Source organism: Nicotiana tabacum, chromosome 19, assembly GCF_000715075.1.
Source record: "Nicotiana tabacum cultivar K326 chromosome 19, ASM71507v2, whole genome shotgun sequence".
In the NCBI taxonomy this organism is placed as follows: domain Eukaryota; kingdom Viridiplantae; phylum Streptophyta; class Magnoliopsida; order Solanales; family Solanaceae; genus Nicotiana; species Nicotiana tabacum.
Genome location: NC_134098.1, coordinates 136,195,550 through 136,212,905, shown reverse-complemented (window position 1 = coordinate 136,212,905; position 17,356 = coordinate 136,195,550). Strand labels below are relative to the sequence as shown.

Genomic DNA, 17,356 nt, shown 5'->3' with positions numbered 1-17,356 from the left:
TTCTAGCTCTTCTTTTAAAATTTTCTGATTGAAAATGACTTAAGCAAAGAGATTTCACCTATACAGAGTAATAACTTATTCTTAAGTATAGCACGACACATTTTTACTAAAGGACTAGAAAAGTTCAATTTTTATGCACTATTGAGTGTACAGATGCATCAGTGTATTTTTATATTTGTCAAATAAATTAACAATCATTGATTATGTAAAGGATTACCATCAGAGGATTTTTTTTAAAATATAGGTTATGCTCTATGAGAGAATTATAAATGACAAATTAATTTTTGGGAAAGAAATTATAAGTCATTCTTGATAGGAAAATTATAAAGTAAGAGTTAAATTTTGAAATATATATATATATATATATATATATATATATAAAGGAAGTAAAACAATGCTGAATGGGGAAAAACTAGGGGGATTTTAATTTTTAAGACACTTCAAAACTTATATCAATTTTTAAAATAAAAGTGTTAAGAACGGGGTAGAAGGGATACTTTTGTGATTAATGCTAATGACATAATTTTTGAAAACCTCAAAGTTTTCTTATTTATAAAAAAGTCCCCCTCCTCCTCCTCTTCCCCCCCTTTCCGCCACTCCTCCTCCTCCCCTTGTTCCTCCATCTCGCAACGCTCCTCTCTGTCCTCCCCTTGCTCCTCCATCTCACAACGCTCCTCTCTATCCCGCAATGCTCCTCTCTATCCTTCCCTTGCTCCTCCATTTCACAACGCTTCTCTCTATCCCCCGCCACTCTTAATCCTCAAACATTTAGGAAGATGTTTCAAATATCTAGAGAAATATTTTAAACATCTACTGAGACTGCACAAATGTTTCAAACATCTTTGGATATGTTTGAAATATTTGTAGAAAAAAGATCAAACATCAAAAAGAAAGAAGCAGAAGAAATATCCCCAGGGATGTTTCAAACATTCCGAGATATGTTTGAGACATCCCGGGAGATGTTTCAAACATTCCGAGATATGTTTGAAACATCCCGGGAGATGTTTCAAACATCCTGGGATGTTTGAAATATCTCGGGGGATATTTTACATAATACTCATTTATGGGAATGTCTCAAAATATCTCGAGGATATTTTGACGAATACTTACTTTGTAAAATTTCATATTTTTCTCTTTCTCTCGTATATTTTAAACCACTAGAAGAAAAGAAAAAAATGAAAAAGAAGAAGAAGATGAAAATGAGATGAAGAGGGAAAGAAGAAAAAGACAAGGAAGAAAATGAAGAAGAAGAAGATGACATAGATGAACCAGCAACAACAATAACAACAACGGAAGTTGAAGAGAAAGAAGAAAGTAAGGAAGAGGAATGCGAGAATGAGGAAGAGAAAGAAGAAAGAAGGAAAAAGGAGAAGAAGAAGTAAAGAGGAGAAAGAAGAGGGAAATAAAAATTTGAAATAATTTGAATGGGTATGGTTTTTTAAAAGTTTTGAAAATATTAATATTTACCCATAACTTTAGTTATTTTTAATCTGACCCCGATCCCCTTTAATTACACATTTTTTGTTAACCAAAAAAATGTGTCCTAGATTATTACACAAGACTTCAAAAGTTTTTTTACCTCATATGGATGGTGGCAAGCCAACTGCGACTTATAATGGCATATATAATTACGACTTATAAAAAGCAAACAGTAATTGGTGTAATTACTAGAGTAGTAATTACACAGCCTAATAATTACATAGTTGTGTAATTACGACGACATATTTGTTTGTCATAGTGTAAGTACAAATTTACTGTTTGGTTGCACAAATGTAATTACACAATTAGATTAAATTTTAAATGAAGTAATTATCAAAACTTAAAAGTTAATATAATAAATATATGCCTATAAATTTTTATAAGTATAAATAATTTTATATTTGGTATTTAAGATGTATATTTTTTCGTGAATATACATTAATTAGTAATCATATATTTATAACTAATATTGTAAAAATAATTTATATATTTTTTCAAAATTAATAATATTTAGTTTAGATACTTACAAAAACTAAAAACATACATTTTGTAAGAACATCATAGAATTCATGTTTGATAAAATAAATTAATATTTATAAATATAATGTCATAACATTTTTCAAATGTTTGACAAAACTAATCTATCAATTCTAATTAAAAAAAGGACAACATGCAATGTGAGCCAATACTACTAAAACAAGTAAATTGGAACCATGAATATAACACAATTTCAAAATTCAAAAAAAATAAATATTGGTTTAACATATGTTAAATTCCAACATAATAATAGTAAGTTCCACTACAACTTAAGATTAAGAGGGTGTTTTGATTGGTTTAAAAGTTGGTCAAACTACCTTAAAAGCACTTTTGGACTTATTTGAGTGTTTGGATAGATCATAGAATTGCTTTTAAGCCAAATACTTTTAAGCTAAAATACTCAAAACAAGCTAAAAGCAACACCCAACATATTACTTTTTGGCTTACAAACTTCTTATGTTTGACCAAATAATTTACATTACTAGCCCTTTCACTTTTTCTAAAATCCAAAACTACCCTTTCCTTACTAATTAAATCCTTGAGTCAGTTCTAATCGCCCTTTTCTATCTTACCTTTGCTACTGTCATTCTCCAAAAAAATTCAATTTCTCGAAGTTCTTAACGTGAAGAAAACAATAGTTTTCTAAATAAATATTTGATACATTCCAGTATTTTGTATATATTGTTCTTTTAGCTTTTTTTTTTGTTCCATAACATTTTTTTTTTGTTGAATCCTTCCTTTTTTTAATTGGTGTAACTATATTCTAAAATCAAATCATTCAATGAGTTTATATGTTACCCCAGAATTTGAAACTATGAAAGGAAAAACCATTTTTTTTGTCAAATAATTAATTATTACATGTTATTTAAATAAATAATTATATCTAGGCAATCAGTTTAAATTGAAAATGAATTAAGTTATAAATTATTTATATATACGTCAACTTAGAATAAAATATTATAGTAATCACCTTCGTTATAATGTTAACAACTTTAAGGATATTTCAATCATTTTAACAAGAAAAAATGCTTACCAACACTTGTTTACCAAACACTTCAATAACTTTTTTTCAGTTTCGGCACTTTTATCCAAACACACAAGTGCTTATTTATAAAACAAGCTCCATCACTTAAAAAGTGATTTTAAGCACTTATGCTTAAAACTCACTTTTCTTAAGCCAATCCAAACGGGCTCTAAGAAACATAATAAGTTTACAATCACATTCAACAACGAAATTCCACGTTAATTGTATCACTCATTATATGCCAAGTTTGTTAATGACTCATTATTTTCTAATATTAGGAGGTGTAGTTTCAAAAAATATAATAATAAAATAAAATAAAATATAAGCAATTACATGGAATCACAAGAAGTAAAGGTAGAGAAATAAAAGATAAATAATGTACAAAGAAAAATATATTTTAAAATTTTAAAAGAAATTAAAAATTAAAAATAAAATTTAAAAGGTAAAATAATAGAAATAAAAAGTTATAAAGAAAATAAATTAAAATAAAAACAAAAAGGAAAGAAACTAAAAAACAACCTTGTAATTACACAGTGTAATTACAACCAATTATCACATACCTTGAGAATTGGAGAATGTAATTATAACCCTCCAATTACACCGAACTCTATAAAATAAATATGCTAAACTACATTTAATTACGCCCAAATTCAATTTCGAGGTGGCTTCCCAAATAAGCTCTTATCGGACTTATAAGCGCTTATTCGAATGCGATTTATAAATTTCATTTCCGACTTATAAATCGATTTTTCATGTGACTGCCACTTAGTCCAGAATATTCTGCTCATATATTAAGCATAAAACTGAACGAAGCTGAGTTTTCTTTTGAGGAATCGAATTGAGGGGCAAAAGCAAGCAAGATGAAGAGCAAACCAAGAGCTGTTTTCATGGCTTTTGGAACTAAAGGCGATGTCTACCCTGTTGCCGTAACTTTCCTTCTCCCCCTTTGTCTCTTTACATTTGTGTGTGTATTATGTTGTAATGCTCTCACGCTGTCATTGATTTTATTGCAACTAATTGGAAATTTATCTTACATTCTATATTGAAATTATTTTTTGCGCTTGACGCTGTCCATGTCTGCAAACAACGATTTGCTGCTTTCTTAGTTAGAATACTGTTTTAAAGATTATTTCTGGAGTTTTTAGTGACACGTGATAGCTGTTGAAAGTGAGGGTTGGGGCACGAGAACGGCGTCGTGCTGATATTTTGAATATTCAAGATAGATAACAATTGGATTGTGGTTGAAACAAGTGATATGTAGTAGGAGTTGAGATATTCGTAGGGGGGAAAATGACACTCATAAATAGTGTGGAATATTTTGCTGTGATGAAAGAATTCAAGAATGCAAGGCAGCCGAGTAATGGGAAATGATTTCAGAGCAACATAAGTATCTATTTTGCTTCCCGGAGTGGCAGGAATTGTGGCTTTTGAATTTGGAGAGAAAGATGACTAGTTCTCTTTCAATTGGATGCTTTTACACTTCATTTCTGATAGCAACATTCTGTGAGCCTATAAATAAACCACATGAACTAGGTGAGAAAACATAATTCTGATGTCAGAACTAAACTTTATTTCAGATGTAATAGTGTATCTAATTTGGTATAAAACAGAAGATCTTGTGTTCTACCATATACACATTGAGTATGCTCCATGGTTAACGGATTTTATCATTGGAAAAACAAAGAGCGTTTAGGCAACAAAAGAAAATGCAATAGAGAGAGTAACTCACTTTGCATTTGTAGTGACAAAAGACTTAGAAAATTGCAAATACCTAAGCAAACGGCAATTGGCCGTATCCCGGTGGAGATCTTCACCCTCAAAATGTGCAATAATAATGTCGAGAACTGTGGGACACATTCAGAGCTATGTTTGATGGGAACCCGAACTATGCAATAAATGTGTTAACTGACAGGACATAACTAATTAATTTCTAGTTCAACTGGTTAGACATATAAGAGGTTTCCTGATAAGTGGATCTGCAACTGGTGTGCTTTTTAGACAATGTTTGTTTATCATATAATAGAGAAGACATGCAACACCAGCTAGATCTTAAAATGAGATGTAAACTATATCCAAGTTCATTTAGTTTTTTTTTTAAAAAAAAGGGTAGCCCGGTGCACTAAACCCCCGGTATGCGCGGGGTCCAGGGAAGGGCCAGACTACAAGGGTCTATTGTACGCAACCTTACCCTGCATTTCTACAAGAGGCTGTTTCCATGGCTCGAACCCGTGACCTCCTGGTCACATAGCAGCAACTTTACCAGTTACGCCAAGGCTCCCCTCCAAGTTCATTTAGTTTCTTTCTGAATTTTTTGCTGTACTGGCACTGGAGTCGAATTTCGTGAGTAGGCCTTATATATTCCCTTCTCCATTGTCATTATTAGTTGGAATTTAATTAGAATTTTTGCATGAACCATAAAATTACTTGTATAGAGCTATTATTTTCCTTGTTCCATGAACTGGGATATATTTTTAATAAAAATGCCTCGATGAACAGGCCATTGCTGCAGCCTTTGCAAGTGATCAGGAACAATATCAAGTGGTTTTTATAACTCATTCAGCTCATGAGGTTAGCAAAAGTGGAAGAGTTTTTATTTTATATTTTTGGGTAAGTAGTTGGCATCAAGAAGATGCAAAGTTTACAAAAGAGGTGTTGTTAGCTTCATCATATTTGTCTGTGCTATAGCAGGAAGCTAACAAGTTACAAAAATAACAGACTAAACTAATCTATTTAGAATGTTAGCTCTAGATGACAAAAAACTAGTCTATGTGCATGGAGCTAACAAAATCAAAAGCAGAACAGTTCTAATCTGTTGCTTTTGTCACAATTTTAAGCAGAGAGCTTTTGGCATGTTATTTTTCTTCTTTGCATGTTATTTTTATTTAAATAGTGTAACTGCCCAGCCCAGCCCTGCCCACTTTTTGATCTATTTTGAGATCAGCATGCCCTGAAATACACCTTGATAATTTTGGCCTTCTAAGGAACCTTTTAGCATAAATTATGTGAAATTTCAGAAAGTTGACACTGAATGCTTCAGAGTATTCTTTTTATTTCATTCTTTAATTTTTCATGACAGAACTTGAGGATGCACTTGAGAGCAAATCAAGTTATGTATATTCCAGTTTCATCACCACCTGCCGTTTCGCCTCTTGAACATTATGGTATGTCACTTTTCGTCAGCTTGATAATGTTTTTCCTTGTCCTAATCTCTGCGAGTCAATTATTGCATGTTCCTCAGCCTATGGCTTGGATAAATCATTTTCAGTAACAACTTACATACAAATATAAGAACAAATTTCAGCAAATTCACAAGATCTTTTTGGTAATTTTACGGTCAGGTTCAACGGAGGTAACTTTTTCTGCCCACAAAAGGGAAATTACCCAGAATCATAGGCATGAGTGTACTTTGATCTTTGAGGATATCTTTGGAGATGTCCCAAATGTGGAGGGTGATCTTATTGCTATTAATTTCTTTGCTCTGGTAAATTCTCTGGGCTTTTAAATGTTCTTCATCCCTTTTAATTTTTATTTTTGGAGTAGAATTTTGTTACTTTTATAAGATGAGCTTGGAGAATATATCCCCTTACCAGTAACGCAGGAAAGTTTGAGGAGGGGAGGGGGGAGGCCGAGCTGGAGGGGAGGGGCGAGGGTGTGAGTTGCTCTCAATGATAATTGATATGAGGAAAGTAAACTCATTGTCAACAGGATGAGTTCCTATGGTGTTAAAAAGTGGAGAAGAAATGGGAGGTAGGGTGGAAAAAGAATTGGACAGATTTAAATGATATATTATCGGAGTGAAATTTTGCAAAAATATAAATAAACAGAATTGTTGGATGAACATTAAACTGTGAGAGTTTGAGTTGTTCACATTGTGAAAGTCACAACGCTTTCTTTTCTTTATTTCTATAACTTGACTTCAGGAAGGTTGGAGTCTTGCAGAGCTTTTTCAGATCCGTTGCATTGTGGTTGCTCCTTTTGTTGTTCCTTATAGGTAGCAAGAGAAACTTTCTTAATTCCTTTTCTTTTGATAACAATCGTATTGTCTTCACCTCTGTTCTTCAAGTATGTATTCCAAGTTACGACAATTTATGGCCCTTCAAATGGTTAATTGGAAAACTATGGACTTGCATCCTATGGCAATGAACTTGATGAACATCTCTTCACGAACTTCATGGTTCTGGACATACCAGTTACTTTCTTCCCCACTAGTAGGTATACCTGTCTAGGAACTTGGAGAGGAATGCAAACATTTAAATTGATGAATATGTCACTTATGCGTAAAATTTCACATCTTCATCTGTTCATGCTGAAGCATCTTAGGCATTTGAAAATCCTCTAGCTTCTGGAGGCTTTGGTTGGGTATTAATGCAGAAGCCGTATTGCTTACTTTTCTGACTTTCAGCTCTTCGTCTCATGCAATGTAGTGCTCCTTCATCATTTGAACGGCAATTTAGGAAAGAACTTCCAGATTTATATAAGTATCTCCAGGAAGCTCCCAGTCACAAGGTATTTGATGAATTATGTAGCCACTTGGTATATCGCTTTGCTGGTTTTCTTTTGAAAAATCAGTTCCATTCTTCATTTAAACTGTTCAAGTGTTGTTAATATATGGTCTTATGGCTGTATTCTAGTAAATTCTCCTTACTTCGTACACTTGGTATAAGCTTCTGCAGTTATGCTAATACCTGCTGACTAGTCTTTAACTTTGTTTCAAGCCCGTAATGTTGTTAATGTTGTATAAGGTCCTTCCCACTGCATTTTAATCTTTTTCGCTGTGACTTAAGACAGTGACTGTATGAGTTAAGGCTTTTGCATACTTGCTGATAGTAGGTTGGCTGGAAAGATGTCATCCATTGGATGTGGCCACTTTTCGCTGAGGAGTGGGGCTCATGGAGAAGTTTGGACCTGAAGCTCAGTGCCTTTCCTTTTACGGTGTGTCCTCCACTCCTGCCAATGACAATTTTCCTATTATTTTCCCTCCTTTCTCATCAAAGCTTTGGGGTGGGAATTCAGTCAGTTCCAATTTTCAGCTTTAAAGGGGCAAACCAATCACTGATCCGCACGGTTCAGTTTTTTGGTTTATTTTTTTGAGCAGTTGATCAGGTACTTCGGTTTCTTCCGGTATCTGAAAACAGAATGGAACCTAGATTTTGAAAACAAAAACCAGTAGCCAATTCGAGTTACCAAAAACTGAACCCATAAACTGAACTGTTTCGGATCGCTTGTTCTTTGGTTAACAACGAATGTGCTCACTCCTATTGAATCTCTGTTAATTTTATTGCTTTGTTGTATTTACTGGTTGTTCATTTCAATGCAGGACCCTGTAACTGGTCTTCCGACATTCCATGAGAGGCTCCCGTCTCCTCTGCTATTGTAAGATTATTGTACCAGCTAAAGAACATCTATGGAACTATGGAACACTATAGAGGTCTAGAAGATAAGAAAGGCTAAATCTTAAAGGTGTATAAAAGAATTAATAATGTCTTTACTAGCTTTTTAAAAAATTTCTATGTAAGGTGCTTCCCGGTAAAGAGCTTACCTGAGATTTGGTATTCCATTAACCATGTTGCTTTCTACACAGAGCGACAGGGGAAAATTGTGTAAAAATGTATTTTGCAAAGTATTTCAAATAAAACAAGTTGGCATTTTAACCTTGACCTATAGGTTATTGGCATCCTGATTCATATGTTTCCATGGTCTGTTAATTGTAACAGGAAAACTGCTATTGCACTTTCTGACATACGTATTTTCTCTTCTAACATGCACTATCCTGGTGCCTGTATTACCTTTTGTAAAGAAGAACTGCTTTCTGACATACAGTGGCTTGATGACAGGTATGGATTTAGCAAAGAAATTGTCGAATGCCCTGGTATGGATTATGTTGAAATATTTCTGACATCTCTTCATAGTTCCATGTGGACATTTCCCTTGGCACAAGAATAAATGCCAACAATTTAATTGCTCAAATCATATGGCTTTTATTTTTAATATAACTTGAAGTTTTTCAAGACTCAAGACATGGCCCAAGTGACACGTTTTTTTTTTCTGAAAAAGTAATATCAAGTTTTAACTTTTGAGGGCCTGTTTTGGTTTTTTTTTTCACCTGCTTAAATCACTTCTCCTGATCAAATCATTTGTTAATCGGAATTGATTTTTATCACTTTTTCTTTTCTAGTCGCTTATTCTGTAATAGAAGTGATTAATATGAAATTAATTATTTTATAGTCGTCGATTTAAATAATACTTAGTAGTTGTCTCATGATTCAAAACGACTTGGCTCTTCTATATGCATAACTGTTAATGAAGTTTTCAAGTTGCATTCAGCAGGTAATATAAATATATTTTGCCTGTTTTGATATTTTGACTTTTCGTAGCATAACTGCTTAGAATGTTTAAAAACTGCATTTTACAATTAATTTTTGCACACAATTGTGGTAATGGAATTGCAAGAATGGTGTTATGAGGAAACACGTTGATGGTTCTCAGAATGTGTGTCTGTGCCTTGTTTTCTTCTACTATGTTCTAAAATTCTAATCGTACATGTTTGTGGAAACCCACTTTGCTGTTCTATTTTAGAGTATATCCAGCTATATTACAAGTTCTCTGTTGAGTTTAAGGCTACAAAATTTTCCATACTTTGGCTATGTAAGATAATCAAACTACATTCTTTGTAAAGTGACGAGAAGACAAGATTGTTAAGCCATCTCTCTCAGATAGTTTTGTCAATGCAAAAGGTGATAATTAACGAAGCCATATTGAGAAAGCTGTTGTGGTTTTCTGTTGCTATTGAGCTGATAAGTGAAAACCTTTACTATTTAGGTTATTGGCCATCAAAAGTGCGGGTTTGTGGCTTTTGGTTTCCTCCCAGGAAATGGCAGTTTTCATGCAATGACTGTGCAGAAATCTCTGCATCCGGTATTTCAGGGAATTTGAATAAGCAAAACAAACTGTGTTCTGCCCACCTCGGCTTGCAGTTTTTCATCAAATTTCCTGCTAAAGAGCTGCCTGTTTTCATAGGACTGAGTTCAGTTGGAAGGTAAGGTCCCATTTGAGTTTTTTTTTAATGCAAAGCTATGTTCTTCTTTCACTATTTAAGTTTTCAGGGAATAATGGATGGTCTTTTACCTGTGTGCAAGTTAGTTTATGCTATTTATTTTTTATGTTCATTTTAAGCGTGTCTCTGTTCTTCTTAAATGACCAAAATAATCAAAGCCGCATTAAATCCAATACCGATAAGTGAATCTCTGAATTCTTGATTTATGTCAAATCAGATAGCGATTCTACTTTTTCTTTTTTATTAAGAAATGATTTTTTCTTTTTTATCAAGAAATTATTTCATTAACAATGGGGAGAACTACTCCCGTGTAGAAGAGGTATACCGAAAAAGTAGAGCCTACAAAACTAGATAGGAACCTCATGGCTGCAGCTGCACCAATCCCCATACAAATAGGAACCTCATGGCTCCAGCCTCCAGCAAAACGACATCAAAGATAGAGGCTATTCTTCAAATGTACAAAATCAAGCTCGATTCCCTCAAAAGCTCCCATGTTTCTCTCTCTCTCTCTCCAAACAACCCACATAAGAGCTAGCAGAGTAATATCCCATGCCCTGCATCTTTGCTTTCGTCTTCTAAAACCCCAACTGAATCCTTTACCGTCCCGGCATGGTCCATAATAATCCAAAACATCTCAGTATCACAGATAGAGATTGTACTAAATAGGACGGTCTGGAATGAGAGAAACTGTAGAGTTCTTGGCGGGATTGAAAATAGCTTACGTATTAGTAGTACTTTATGTTTGACTGAAAAGCTTTGGAGCACCAATCAAGTTCCGATTGGCATAGACGATCAGTTGGTCCTTGCGAAGAGTCATAGCTGTGTAAGATTCCCTACGTTTTTCATACCCTTATATATGGGATTTTCCCTTTGATATTTAGTACTAAGAAAATAAGTGTGGCTCTTCAGGTTAGTAAGTCTATAATGGAGGAACTATAGTTAGTTTAAGTTTCTGTTCCTTTCATAGAATTTAACACGTTTATTTTGGTGGTTACAATTCGTCATTCCTTCATCTTTGTGTTTCTGACATGTATACTTTTCTGCAGGACAAGCTTTAGTTGAATTTTGTTTAACTACTCTTTGTGCTGTTGTCTGACTACATTCTTATCATGAACTTGCCTATTGTCTCTTCTGCAGCATGGGTTTCCTGAGGAACCCTCGTGCATTCCTTCGGGTGCTTGGAACTGCGTTAGACATATCGGGTTGCAGATTTATTCTGTTCTCAGCTGGCTATAAACCTTTAGAAGAAGCAATTGAATCATATGCCAAGGAAGCATCCTCTTGTTCAGAACAAACACATTGGAGTAATGAAGGAGTTTCTCTTTTCGGAGGCCGACTCTTTTGTTTCTGTGGGTAAGTTCTTTATACTGGATCTACTTGAGTCTTTGGTAACTCAACTAGAAGTCTACAGTTATGCTTTTTGGAGTATGTTTTTGCTCTAAGCGATGCACAAAAGCAGAAGCAGAAGCAGTTTTTTAGAAGCAGAAAAAAATAGCTTCTCTCTAAAAGCACTTTTTTGAAAATCACTTTTGAGAAAAATACACTTAGAAGCACTTTTTAAAAGCTTGGTCAAACACTAATTGCTACTCAAAAGTACTTTTTAAATTATATAGCCAAACACAAACTGTTTTTCACCAAAAGTACTTTTTTTGAAAAGCACTTCTCAAAATAAGTTGATTTTAGAAGCTTGGCCAAACAGGCTATTAATCTCCATACTCCATGTTTAGGATTCAGATCTTTGTACTCCATGTTTAGGATTCCAAGTAACAGTTAGGAAGCTATTTAAAATGTCATATACAGTTATTCTGGTAATTGATATCTACTTATTTTTCTCCAAGTTCCGTCCCATACAACTGGCTGTTCCCAAGATGTGCAGCTGCAGTCCATCACGGTGGAAGGTTTGATGTGTTTCATTTAATTTTCTTTATCCTCTTCCTGTCTCTGTGTGTGAGAGCGAGAGAGAGAGTGAGAGACAGAGAGAAAGAGAGAGTGTTAACTATTATGTGCCTTGTTATTGACATTTTGCTGCTATCTTTGGTGTTAACATCCCCAGTGGATCCACTGCTGCTGCTTTACAGGCTGGAGTTCCTCAGGTTTGTTTCGTCATTGATTTTTTGGAATTATTTGCAATCTCTGAAGTCTTTCAACTCCCTTATTATTTCTGGAAAACCATTTAGTTTTTTTTAACAGAATGGCTTGTATGGTTTTTAGTTTATGTGGTGGACATTATGAAGACAATGCCTGTATCTGGACCATAAATGAGTTATTGGCATGATGAAATTTCAATTGTTAAAGCAATTCATTGTCTGGAAAACTTGGTATATTTAGGAAGAATCTTGATTTTTTTCTTTTTTACTTTATAAGGTTTCAAATCTGTGGAATCTTCACTTAACTACCATCTCATTTATTATTTGAGTAGTAATATTCATTTTTGTGGAGGGGAAATATGAGAAAGATTAATGCAGAGAAGTTATTGTAATGACCCTGATGTGTGGGCTTTCTGTGAGGAAGAAGATTTCATTAATCAAAGCATATTACTTCATTGCTTTTTGGCAAAATTATGATATATTGCTTAAAGAGATTTGCATGCCACTAGAAATGTAGAGAACTTTTATTGTTAAAAGAACTTAAATTATTGCATATTGGTATGGTACGGGTCTAAATGGAGCAAAATAGATAATGGAGATTCATATAGCCGGCCCCAATTAGCTTGCGATTTGACATAGTAGTATTTTGTTATAATAAATTGTTTAAACTGACAAAGGAAGCTTAGAAAGACTTTCCAGGTTGATATTAACCATCATATATAAGCTCATGTGACCGATAATTGCATAAAGGTCAGAAGTGTATTTTGATAGAGTAACCGTTAAGAAGATGTCATGGAATGTTCCGACTGACGTGGTGAAACTAGGATTGATGTTTGATATTAAGATTTTAGTTCAGTATAGGTCAAAGGTTGGAAATTGATTCAGCTTCTCCTACAATGGCAGGTGATATGTCCATTTATGCTGGATCAATTCTACTGGGCGGAGAGGATGTTTTGGCTTGGTGTTGCCCCCGAGCCATTGAGAAGAGAACACTTGGTGCCAGATAAAGATGAGGATTTCTATATCAAGGAAGCTGCAAACATGCTTGTGAGGGCCTTGGACTATACACAGGCTTCTGAAGTCAAAGCCCGTGCTTTGCAGATTTCTAATAAATTGTCAAATGAGGTAGGATTAATTCTTGGTGATGAATAAACTAATATAATGCTACATTATAAGCTGTAGCCAGAGGCAAATCTAAGATTTAAAGTTAACAGGTCTAGAAATAGATGTGATTTATTATGTATTTATATTTTATATAGTATTCTTGCATATGTATGAGTGATTTGAGCAGAAAGTAGTTGGTTCAATTGAACCCACTGAACTCGCTCTAGATCCGCCTCTGGCAACTGCCACTTTACTACTTTAGTTTAGCATTATAAGATTTAAGTGACATTTTTAACATCTTGCTTGGTTTTGGCAAATATCCAGGATGGAGTATCAGAAGCAGTCCGTCTCATAAAGGAAGAGCTAAGAAGTTGTCAATAAAACTAGCGCTAATCTTTTTTCTTTTTCTTCTTGGGTATTACATAGTGTATTTTTTTTTGTAACAATTTAACGGCATTTTATCAGTTTTCGTCAGAGTTTTCTCTTTCTTTCACACTTTTGTAGACACCCCTTTGCTTGATAGTTTGAACTAAGTAATAATATATTAAACTGCAGATCTTATTTTCCATGCATTTATTCTTTGATTTGGTTAAAAGAGGACTACTTGGAATCCTTACATAACTACTCCCATGGAATTCATGTTTGTAAAGGAAAAAAAATAGTATCATTAGATCTATTAACACATCAAATTGAACTTACATGATCTATTAACACATCAAATTGAACTTACTGTTGAGAAAATTGCGGCTTTAGTCGAAAAATTTTAAAAACCGCCCACCGTGGGGCTCGAACCCACGACCACAAGGTTAAGAGCCTTGCGCTCTACCAACTGAGCTTGACGGGCTTGTAGACATATCAGTAGCAATTTATCATTACATAATTAATCGTATAGGCCTAAAATAATGAAGATAAATAAAATCTAATATCCAGAAAACAAAAATTTAAATAAAATCTAATACTATCATACTAGAGCTTCACCATATGCATGTTCCTTGTGCAAAAACTATGGGCTTCTTTCTCAGAGACTGTAGCAATGGTTTTCTTCTGGTTCTAAATTTATGGATTGAGGATTTTCGCCAAACTTAGAGTCAAATTAGGAGAAAAAATGGACTGGAAACGGCAAGTTTTCCTAAAATCGGCTTTTTCCTGTCGGCTCAAGACCTTTAGAATTAGAGGTTGAAAAAGTGTACCTTATTATAATAGAGTATGGGTAGTTATCCACCTCTTTCAAATATATAATATTGATTTTGGTAATGTAGTTCGACTCTAACATTTATTCGAATGAATTATCCTTTCCACGAAAATAAATCTTTGTCGTTATCACCGAAGAATGTGGTTATATAGGTGGAATTTCTTAAGCCTTGATAAGAAAAATGTGGCTGTGACTTGTGAGCCTAGGAATAGAAAACCTTTCAATTGTATACTTAACTCGTTTTAATGGATTTACGCGATATAAATTAGAATTAGTTGGTTCAATGAATTTCGAATATGAATGATGATAAAACTGCAAAAGAAAATAAATAGTTACTTTATCTTTGCTTTCACCTAATTTGCACAGAAGTAGGACAGATTTGACTTAACACTTTAACAGTAGCGGTCCAAAGGTCACTCAAATTCAATTTATCTCTTGAAAGTATTTATTCTTTTATTTATTTTGGAATAGTATAAACATGTTTGAATCATTCACAAATCTGTCAGGACGAAAAGAAGTAAAATGAAAATAAAGGTAACTTGCGTTTTCTTTCTTTCCCCTCCTACTCCCACTTTCCTGGCTAGTTAAGTCCACAAATGGCAGAAAAAGTAAACATAAAATGAAGAATTACCCAGACCTGAAAATTTGTTCATGACTTATATTACTTTTATCTATTTAATTCCCCTTCTTTCTTGACAAATTGAACTTCCAAATATAGTGGGTTGGTAGCTCGAATTGAATGCCTTATTTTCAATGATACGATCACCAATGGCATTATTCCTTTGAGCGCTCTTTTGAGAAAATGACAAAAAATAGTCTCTTATAATTAGAATAGTTTAAAAAAATTCTTTAAATTTATTTTTGCGCAGTTTAGCCTTACGTTTATCACTTTTGGTCTCCGTTATATTTTAAACACATGCAAGTAGTAATATTTCACGAAATTGACTTGTAAGAAACATGTGGGCCATTTTTAAACTGATGAAACTATCAAGATAAATTTCACGCATATGTGCTGATCTGAATTGCTTCCGATTTTTTCTGAAGGTGCGAATTGGACCAAATGAATAGAGAGAAGTTCGTTCCAAAAATGTGACGACCCGGCCGGTCGTTTTGAGAGTAATAGCCTCGATCCCCTATTAACTGCTTTTCCCAAATCTTTTTCTTCAATTGTGACTTGCCGGGATGATTGGTTTTGAGTTTCAGAGTATTTTGGGACACTTAGTCCCTAAATGAGAGCTTAAGCCTTAGGATTTGGACCGTAGTCGAAACTGTGTGAAGACGACTCCGAAATAAAATTTCGTCGGTTCCGTTAGCTTCGTTAGGTAATTTTGGATTTAGGAGCATGTCCGGATTGTGTTTTGGAGGTTCGTAGCTCATTTAGGCTGGAAATGACGAAAGTCTAATTTTTGGAGTTTTGGACCGGTAGTGGAATTTTTGATATCTGAGTCATTTTTTGATTCCGAAAGTTGGAGTAGGTCCGTAATGTTGATTATGACTTGTGCACAAAATTTGAGGTCAATCGGACGTGATTTGATAGGTTTCGACATCGGTTGTAGAATTTTGAAGTTTCAAGTTCTTTAAAATTGAATTGGAGGGTGATTCGTGATTTTTGCGTTGTTTGATGGGATTTGAGTGCTCGACTAAGTTTGTATGGTATTTTAAGATTGGTTGGTATATTTGCTCGAGGTCCCGGGGGCCTCGGGTGTGTTTCGGATGCTTAACGGGAAGAAATTTGGACTTAGGAAAATCTGGTGCCTTTGCTGGTTCTGGTGTTTCGCACCTGCGGAAAATAAACCGCAGATGCGCGAGCCGCACATGCGAAGAGGGAAGCACAGATGCGAGAAGTCGAGAGTTGGCCTGGGGTCGCAGGTGCGAGGAAGTTCCACATCTGCGATGCCCGCAAATGCGCAAGGCTGTTCGCAAATGCGCAAGTTGCGCAGAAGCGGAAAGGACGTCCGCAGGTGCGAGTGCGCAGGTGCGGCCCTTTCGTCGCATGTGCGAAGGCAGAGGGGGTAAGTGAGTTGCGCAGATGCACACGTTTTTCGCACAAGCGCACCCGCAGGTGCGAGCCCAGATTCCGCAGGTGCGGAAATACCTGGGTAGTAATTAAAACCGAAGGGCTTCGCGATTTTTATCATTTTTGGCTTTGCAAACTCGGGTTAGGGCGATTTTTGAGAGCATTTTTGAGGCATTTCTTGAGGTAAGTCCCTTGTGCTTATTTTTGATCAATAATCTTGCCTTGCCATGTATTTTTTCACCTAGTTAATGTGTATTTAAGGTGAAAATTGGAAGTTGGAGGCTAGGGATTTGGAAGTTTGAATTGTGGATTGGAGGACCATTTTGTGTCGGATTTTAGTAAATTTGATATGGTTAGACTCGTGAGTGAATGAGATTTCTAGTTTCGTAAATTTTATCGGATTTCGAGACGTGGGCCCGGGAGGGGGAGGGGGCGAGTTTGAGCCAATTTCGAATTTTGGCCTAATTTTTATAGTTTTTCTTGTGGGATTCATTCCATTAGCGCGTATTGATGGTATTGTACTGTTTTGAATAAATTCGGGCCATTTGGAGTCGGATACTCGTGGCAAGAACGTGATATCGAGTTGATTTGAGCGGTTCGAGGTAAGTGGCTTGCCTAACCTTGTGTTGGGGACTTCCCCCTTAGGATATCTTGATATTATTTGGTGTGCGGGCGCCGTGTACGTGAGGTGACGAGTACGTACACAGGCTATTATTGCAAAAATCATGTTTAACCTTTTTAAAATCATAAATTATTTCTCTTATTAATTGTACTAATATGTTTAATTGTGTAGTTTAGACTAGAAAAGCATGCTTACGTGTTTTAACTGCCTAATTGACATTCTGTGCGTCATGTTCAGTTA

At 34.8% G+C, this 17,356-nt stretch overlaps 1 protein-coding gene and 1 non-coding gene across 8 annotated transcripts; one reads left to right on the top strand and one right to left on the bottom strand.

Annotated features, from left to right (window-relative positions):
- The first annotated feature begins 3,779 nt into the window (after window positions 1-3,779).
- On the top strand, window positions 3,780-13,851 carry LOC107777967 (uncharacterized). Of its 7 annotated transcripts, none has more exons than XM_016598141.2 (15): window positions 3,787-3,966; window positions 5,537-5,647; window positions 6,117-6,201; window positions 6,379-6,521; window positions 6,961-7,031; window positions 7,465-7,546; window positions 7,871-7,972; window positions 8,358-8,413; window positions 8,755-8,909; window positions 9,860-10,076; window positions 11,232-11,447; window positions 11,933-11,992; window positions 12,148-12,187; window positions 13,085-13,306; window positions 13,610-13,851. In XM_016598141.2, the coding sequence occupies exons 1-15, from the start codon at window positions 3,901-3,903 to the stop codon at window positions 13,664-13,666; spliced, it is 1,683 nt and encodes a 560-aa protein (XP_016453627.1). In that variant the 5' UTR covers window positions 3,787-3,900; the 3' UTR covers window positions 13,667-13,851. The 7 variants fall into 7 exon arrangements, with proteins under 7 accessions (XP_016453632.1, XP_016453630.1, XP_016453627.1 ...); XM_016598143.1 differs by having other exon boundaries at window positions 3,790-3,966; window positions 5,537-5,608; XM_016598145.1 differs by having other exon boundaries at window positions 3,790-3,966; window positions 8,875-8,909.
- A 205-nt stretch (window positions 13,852-14,056) lies between these two features.
- On the bottom strand, window positions 14,057-14,129 carry TRNAK-CUU (transfer RNA lysine (anticodon CUU)). Its single transcript has one exon. It is a non-coding gene; the product is annotated as a tRNA-Lys (tRNA).
- Between the last annotated feature and the right edge of the window lie 3,227 nt (window positions 14,130-17,356).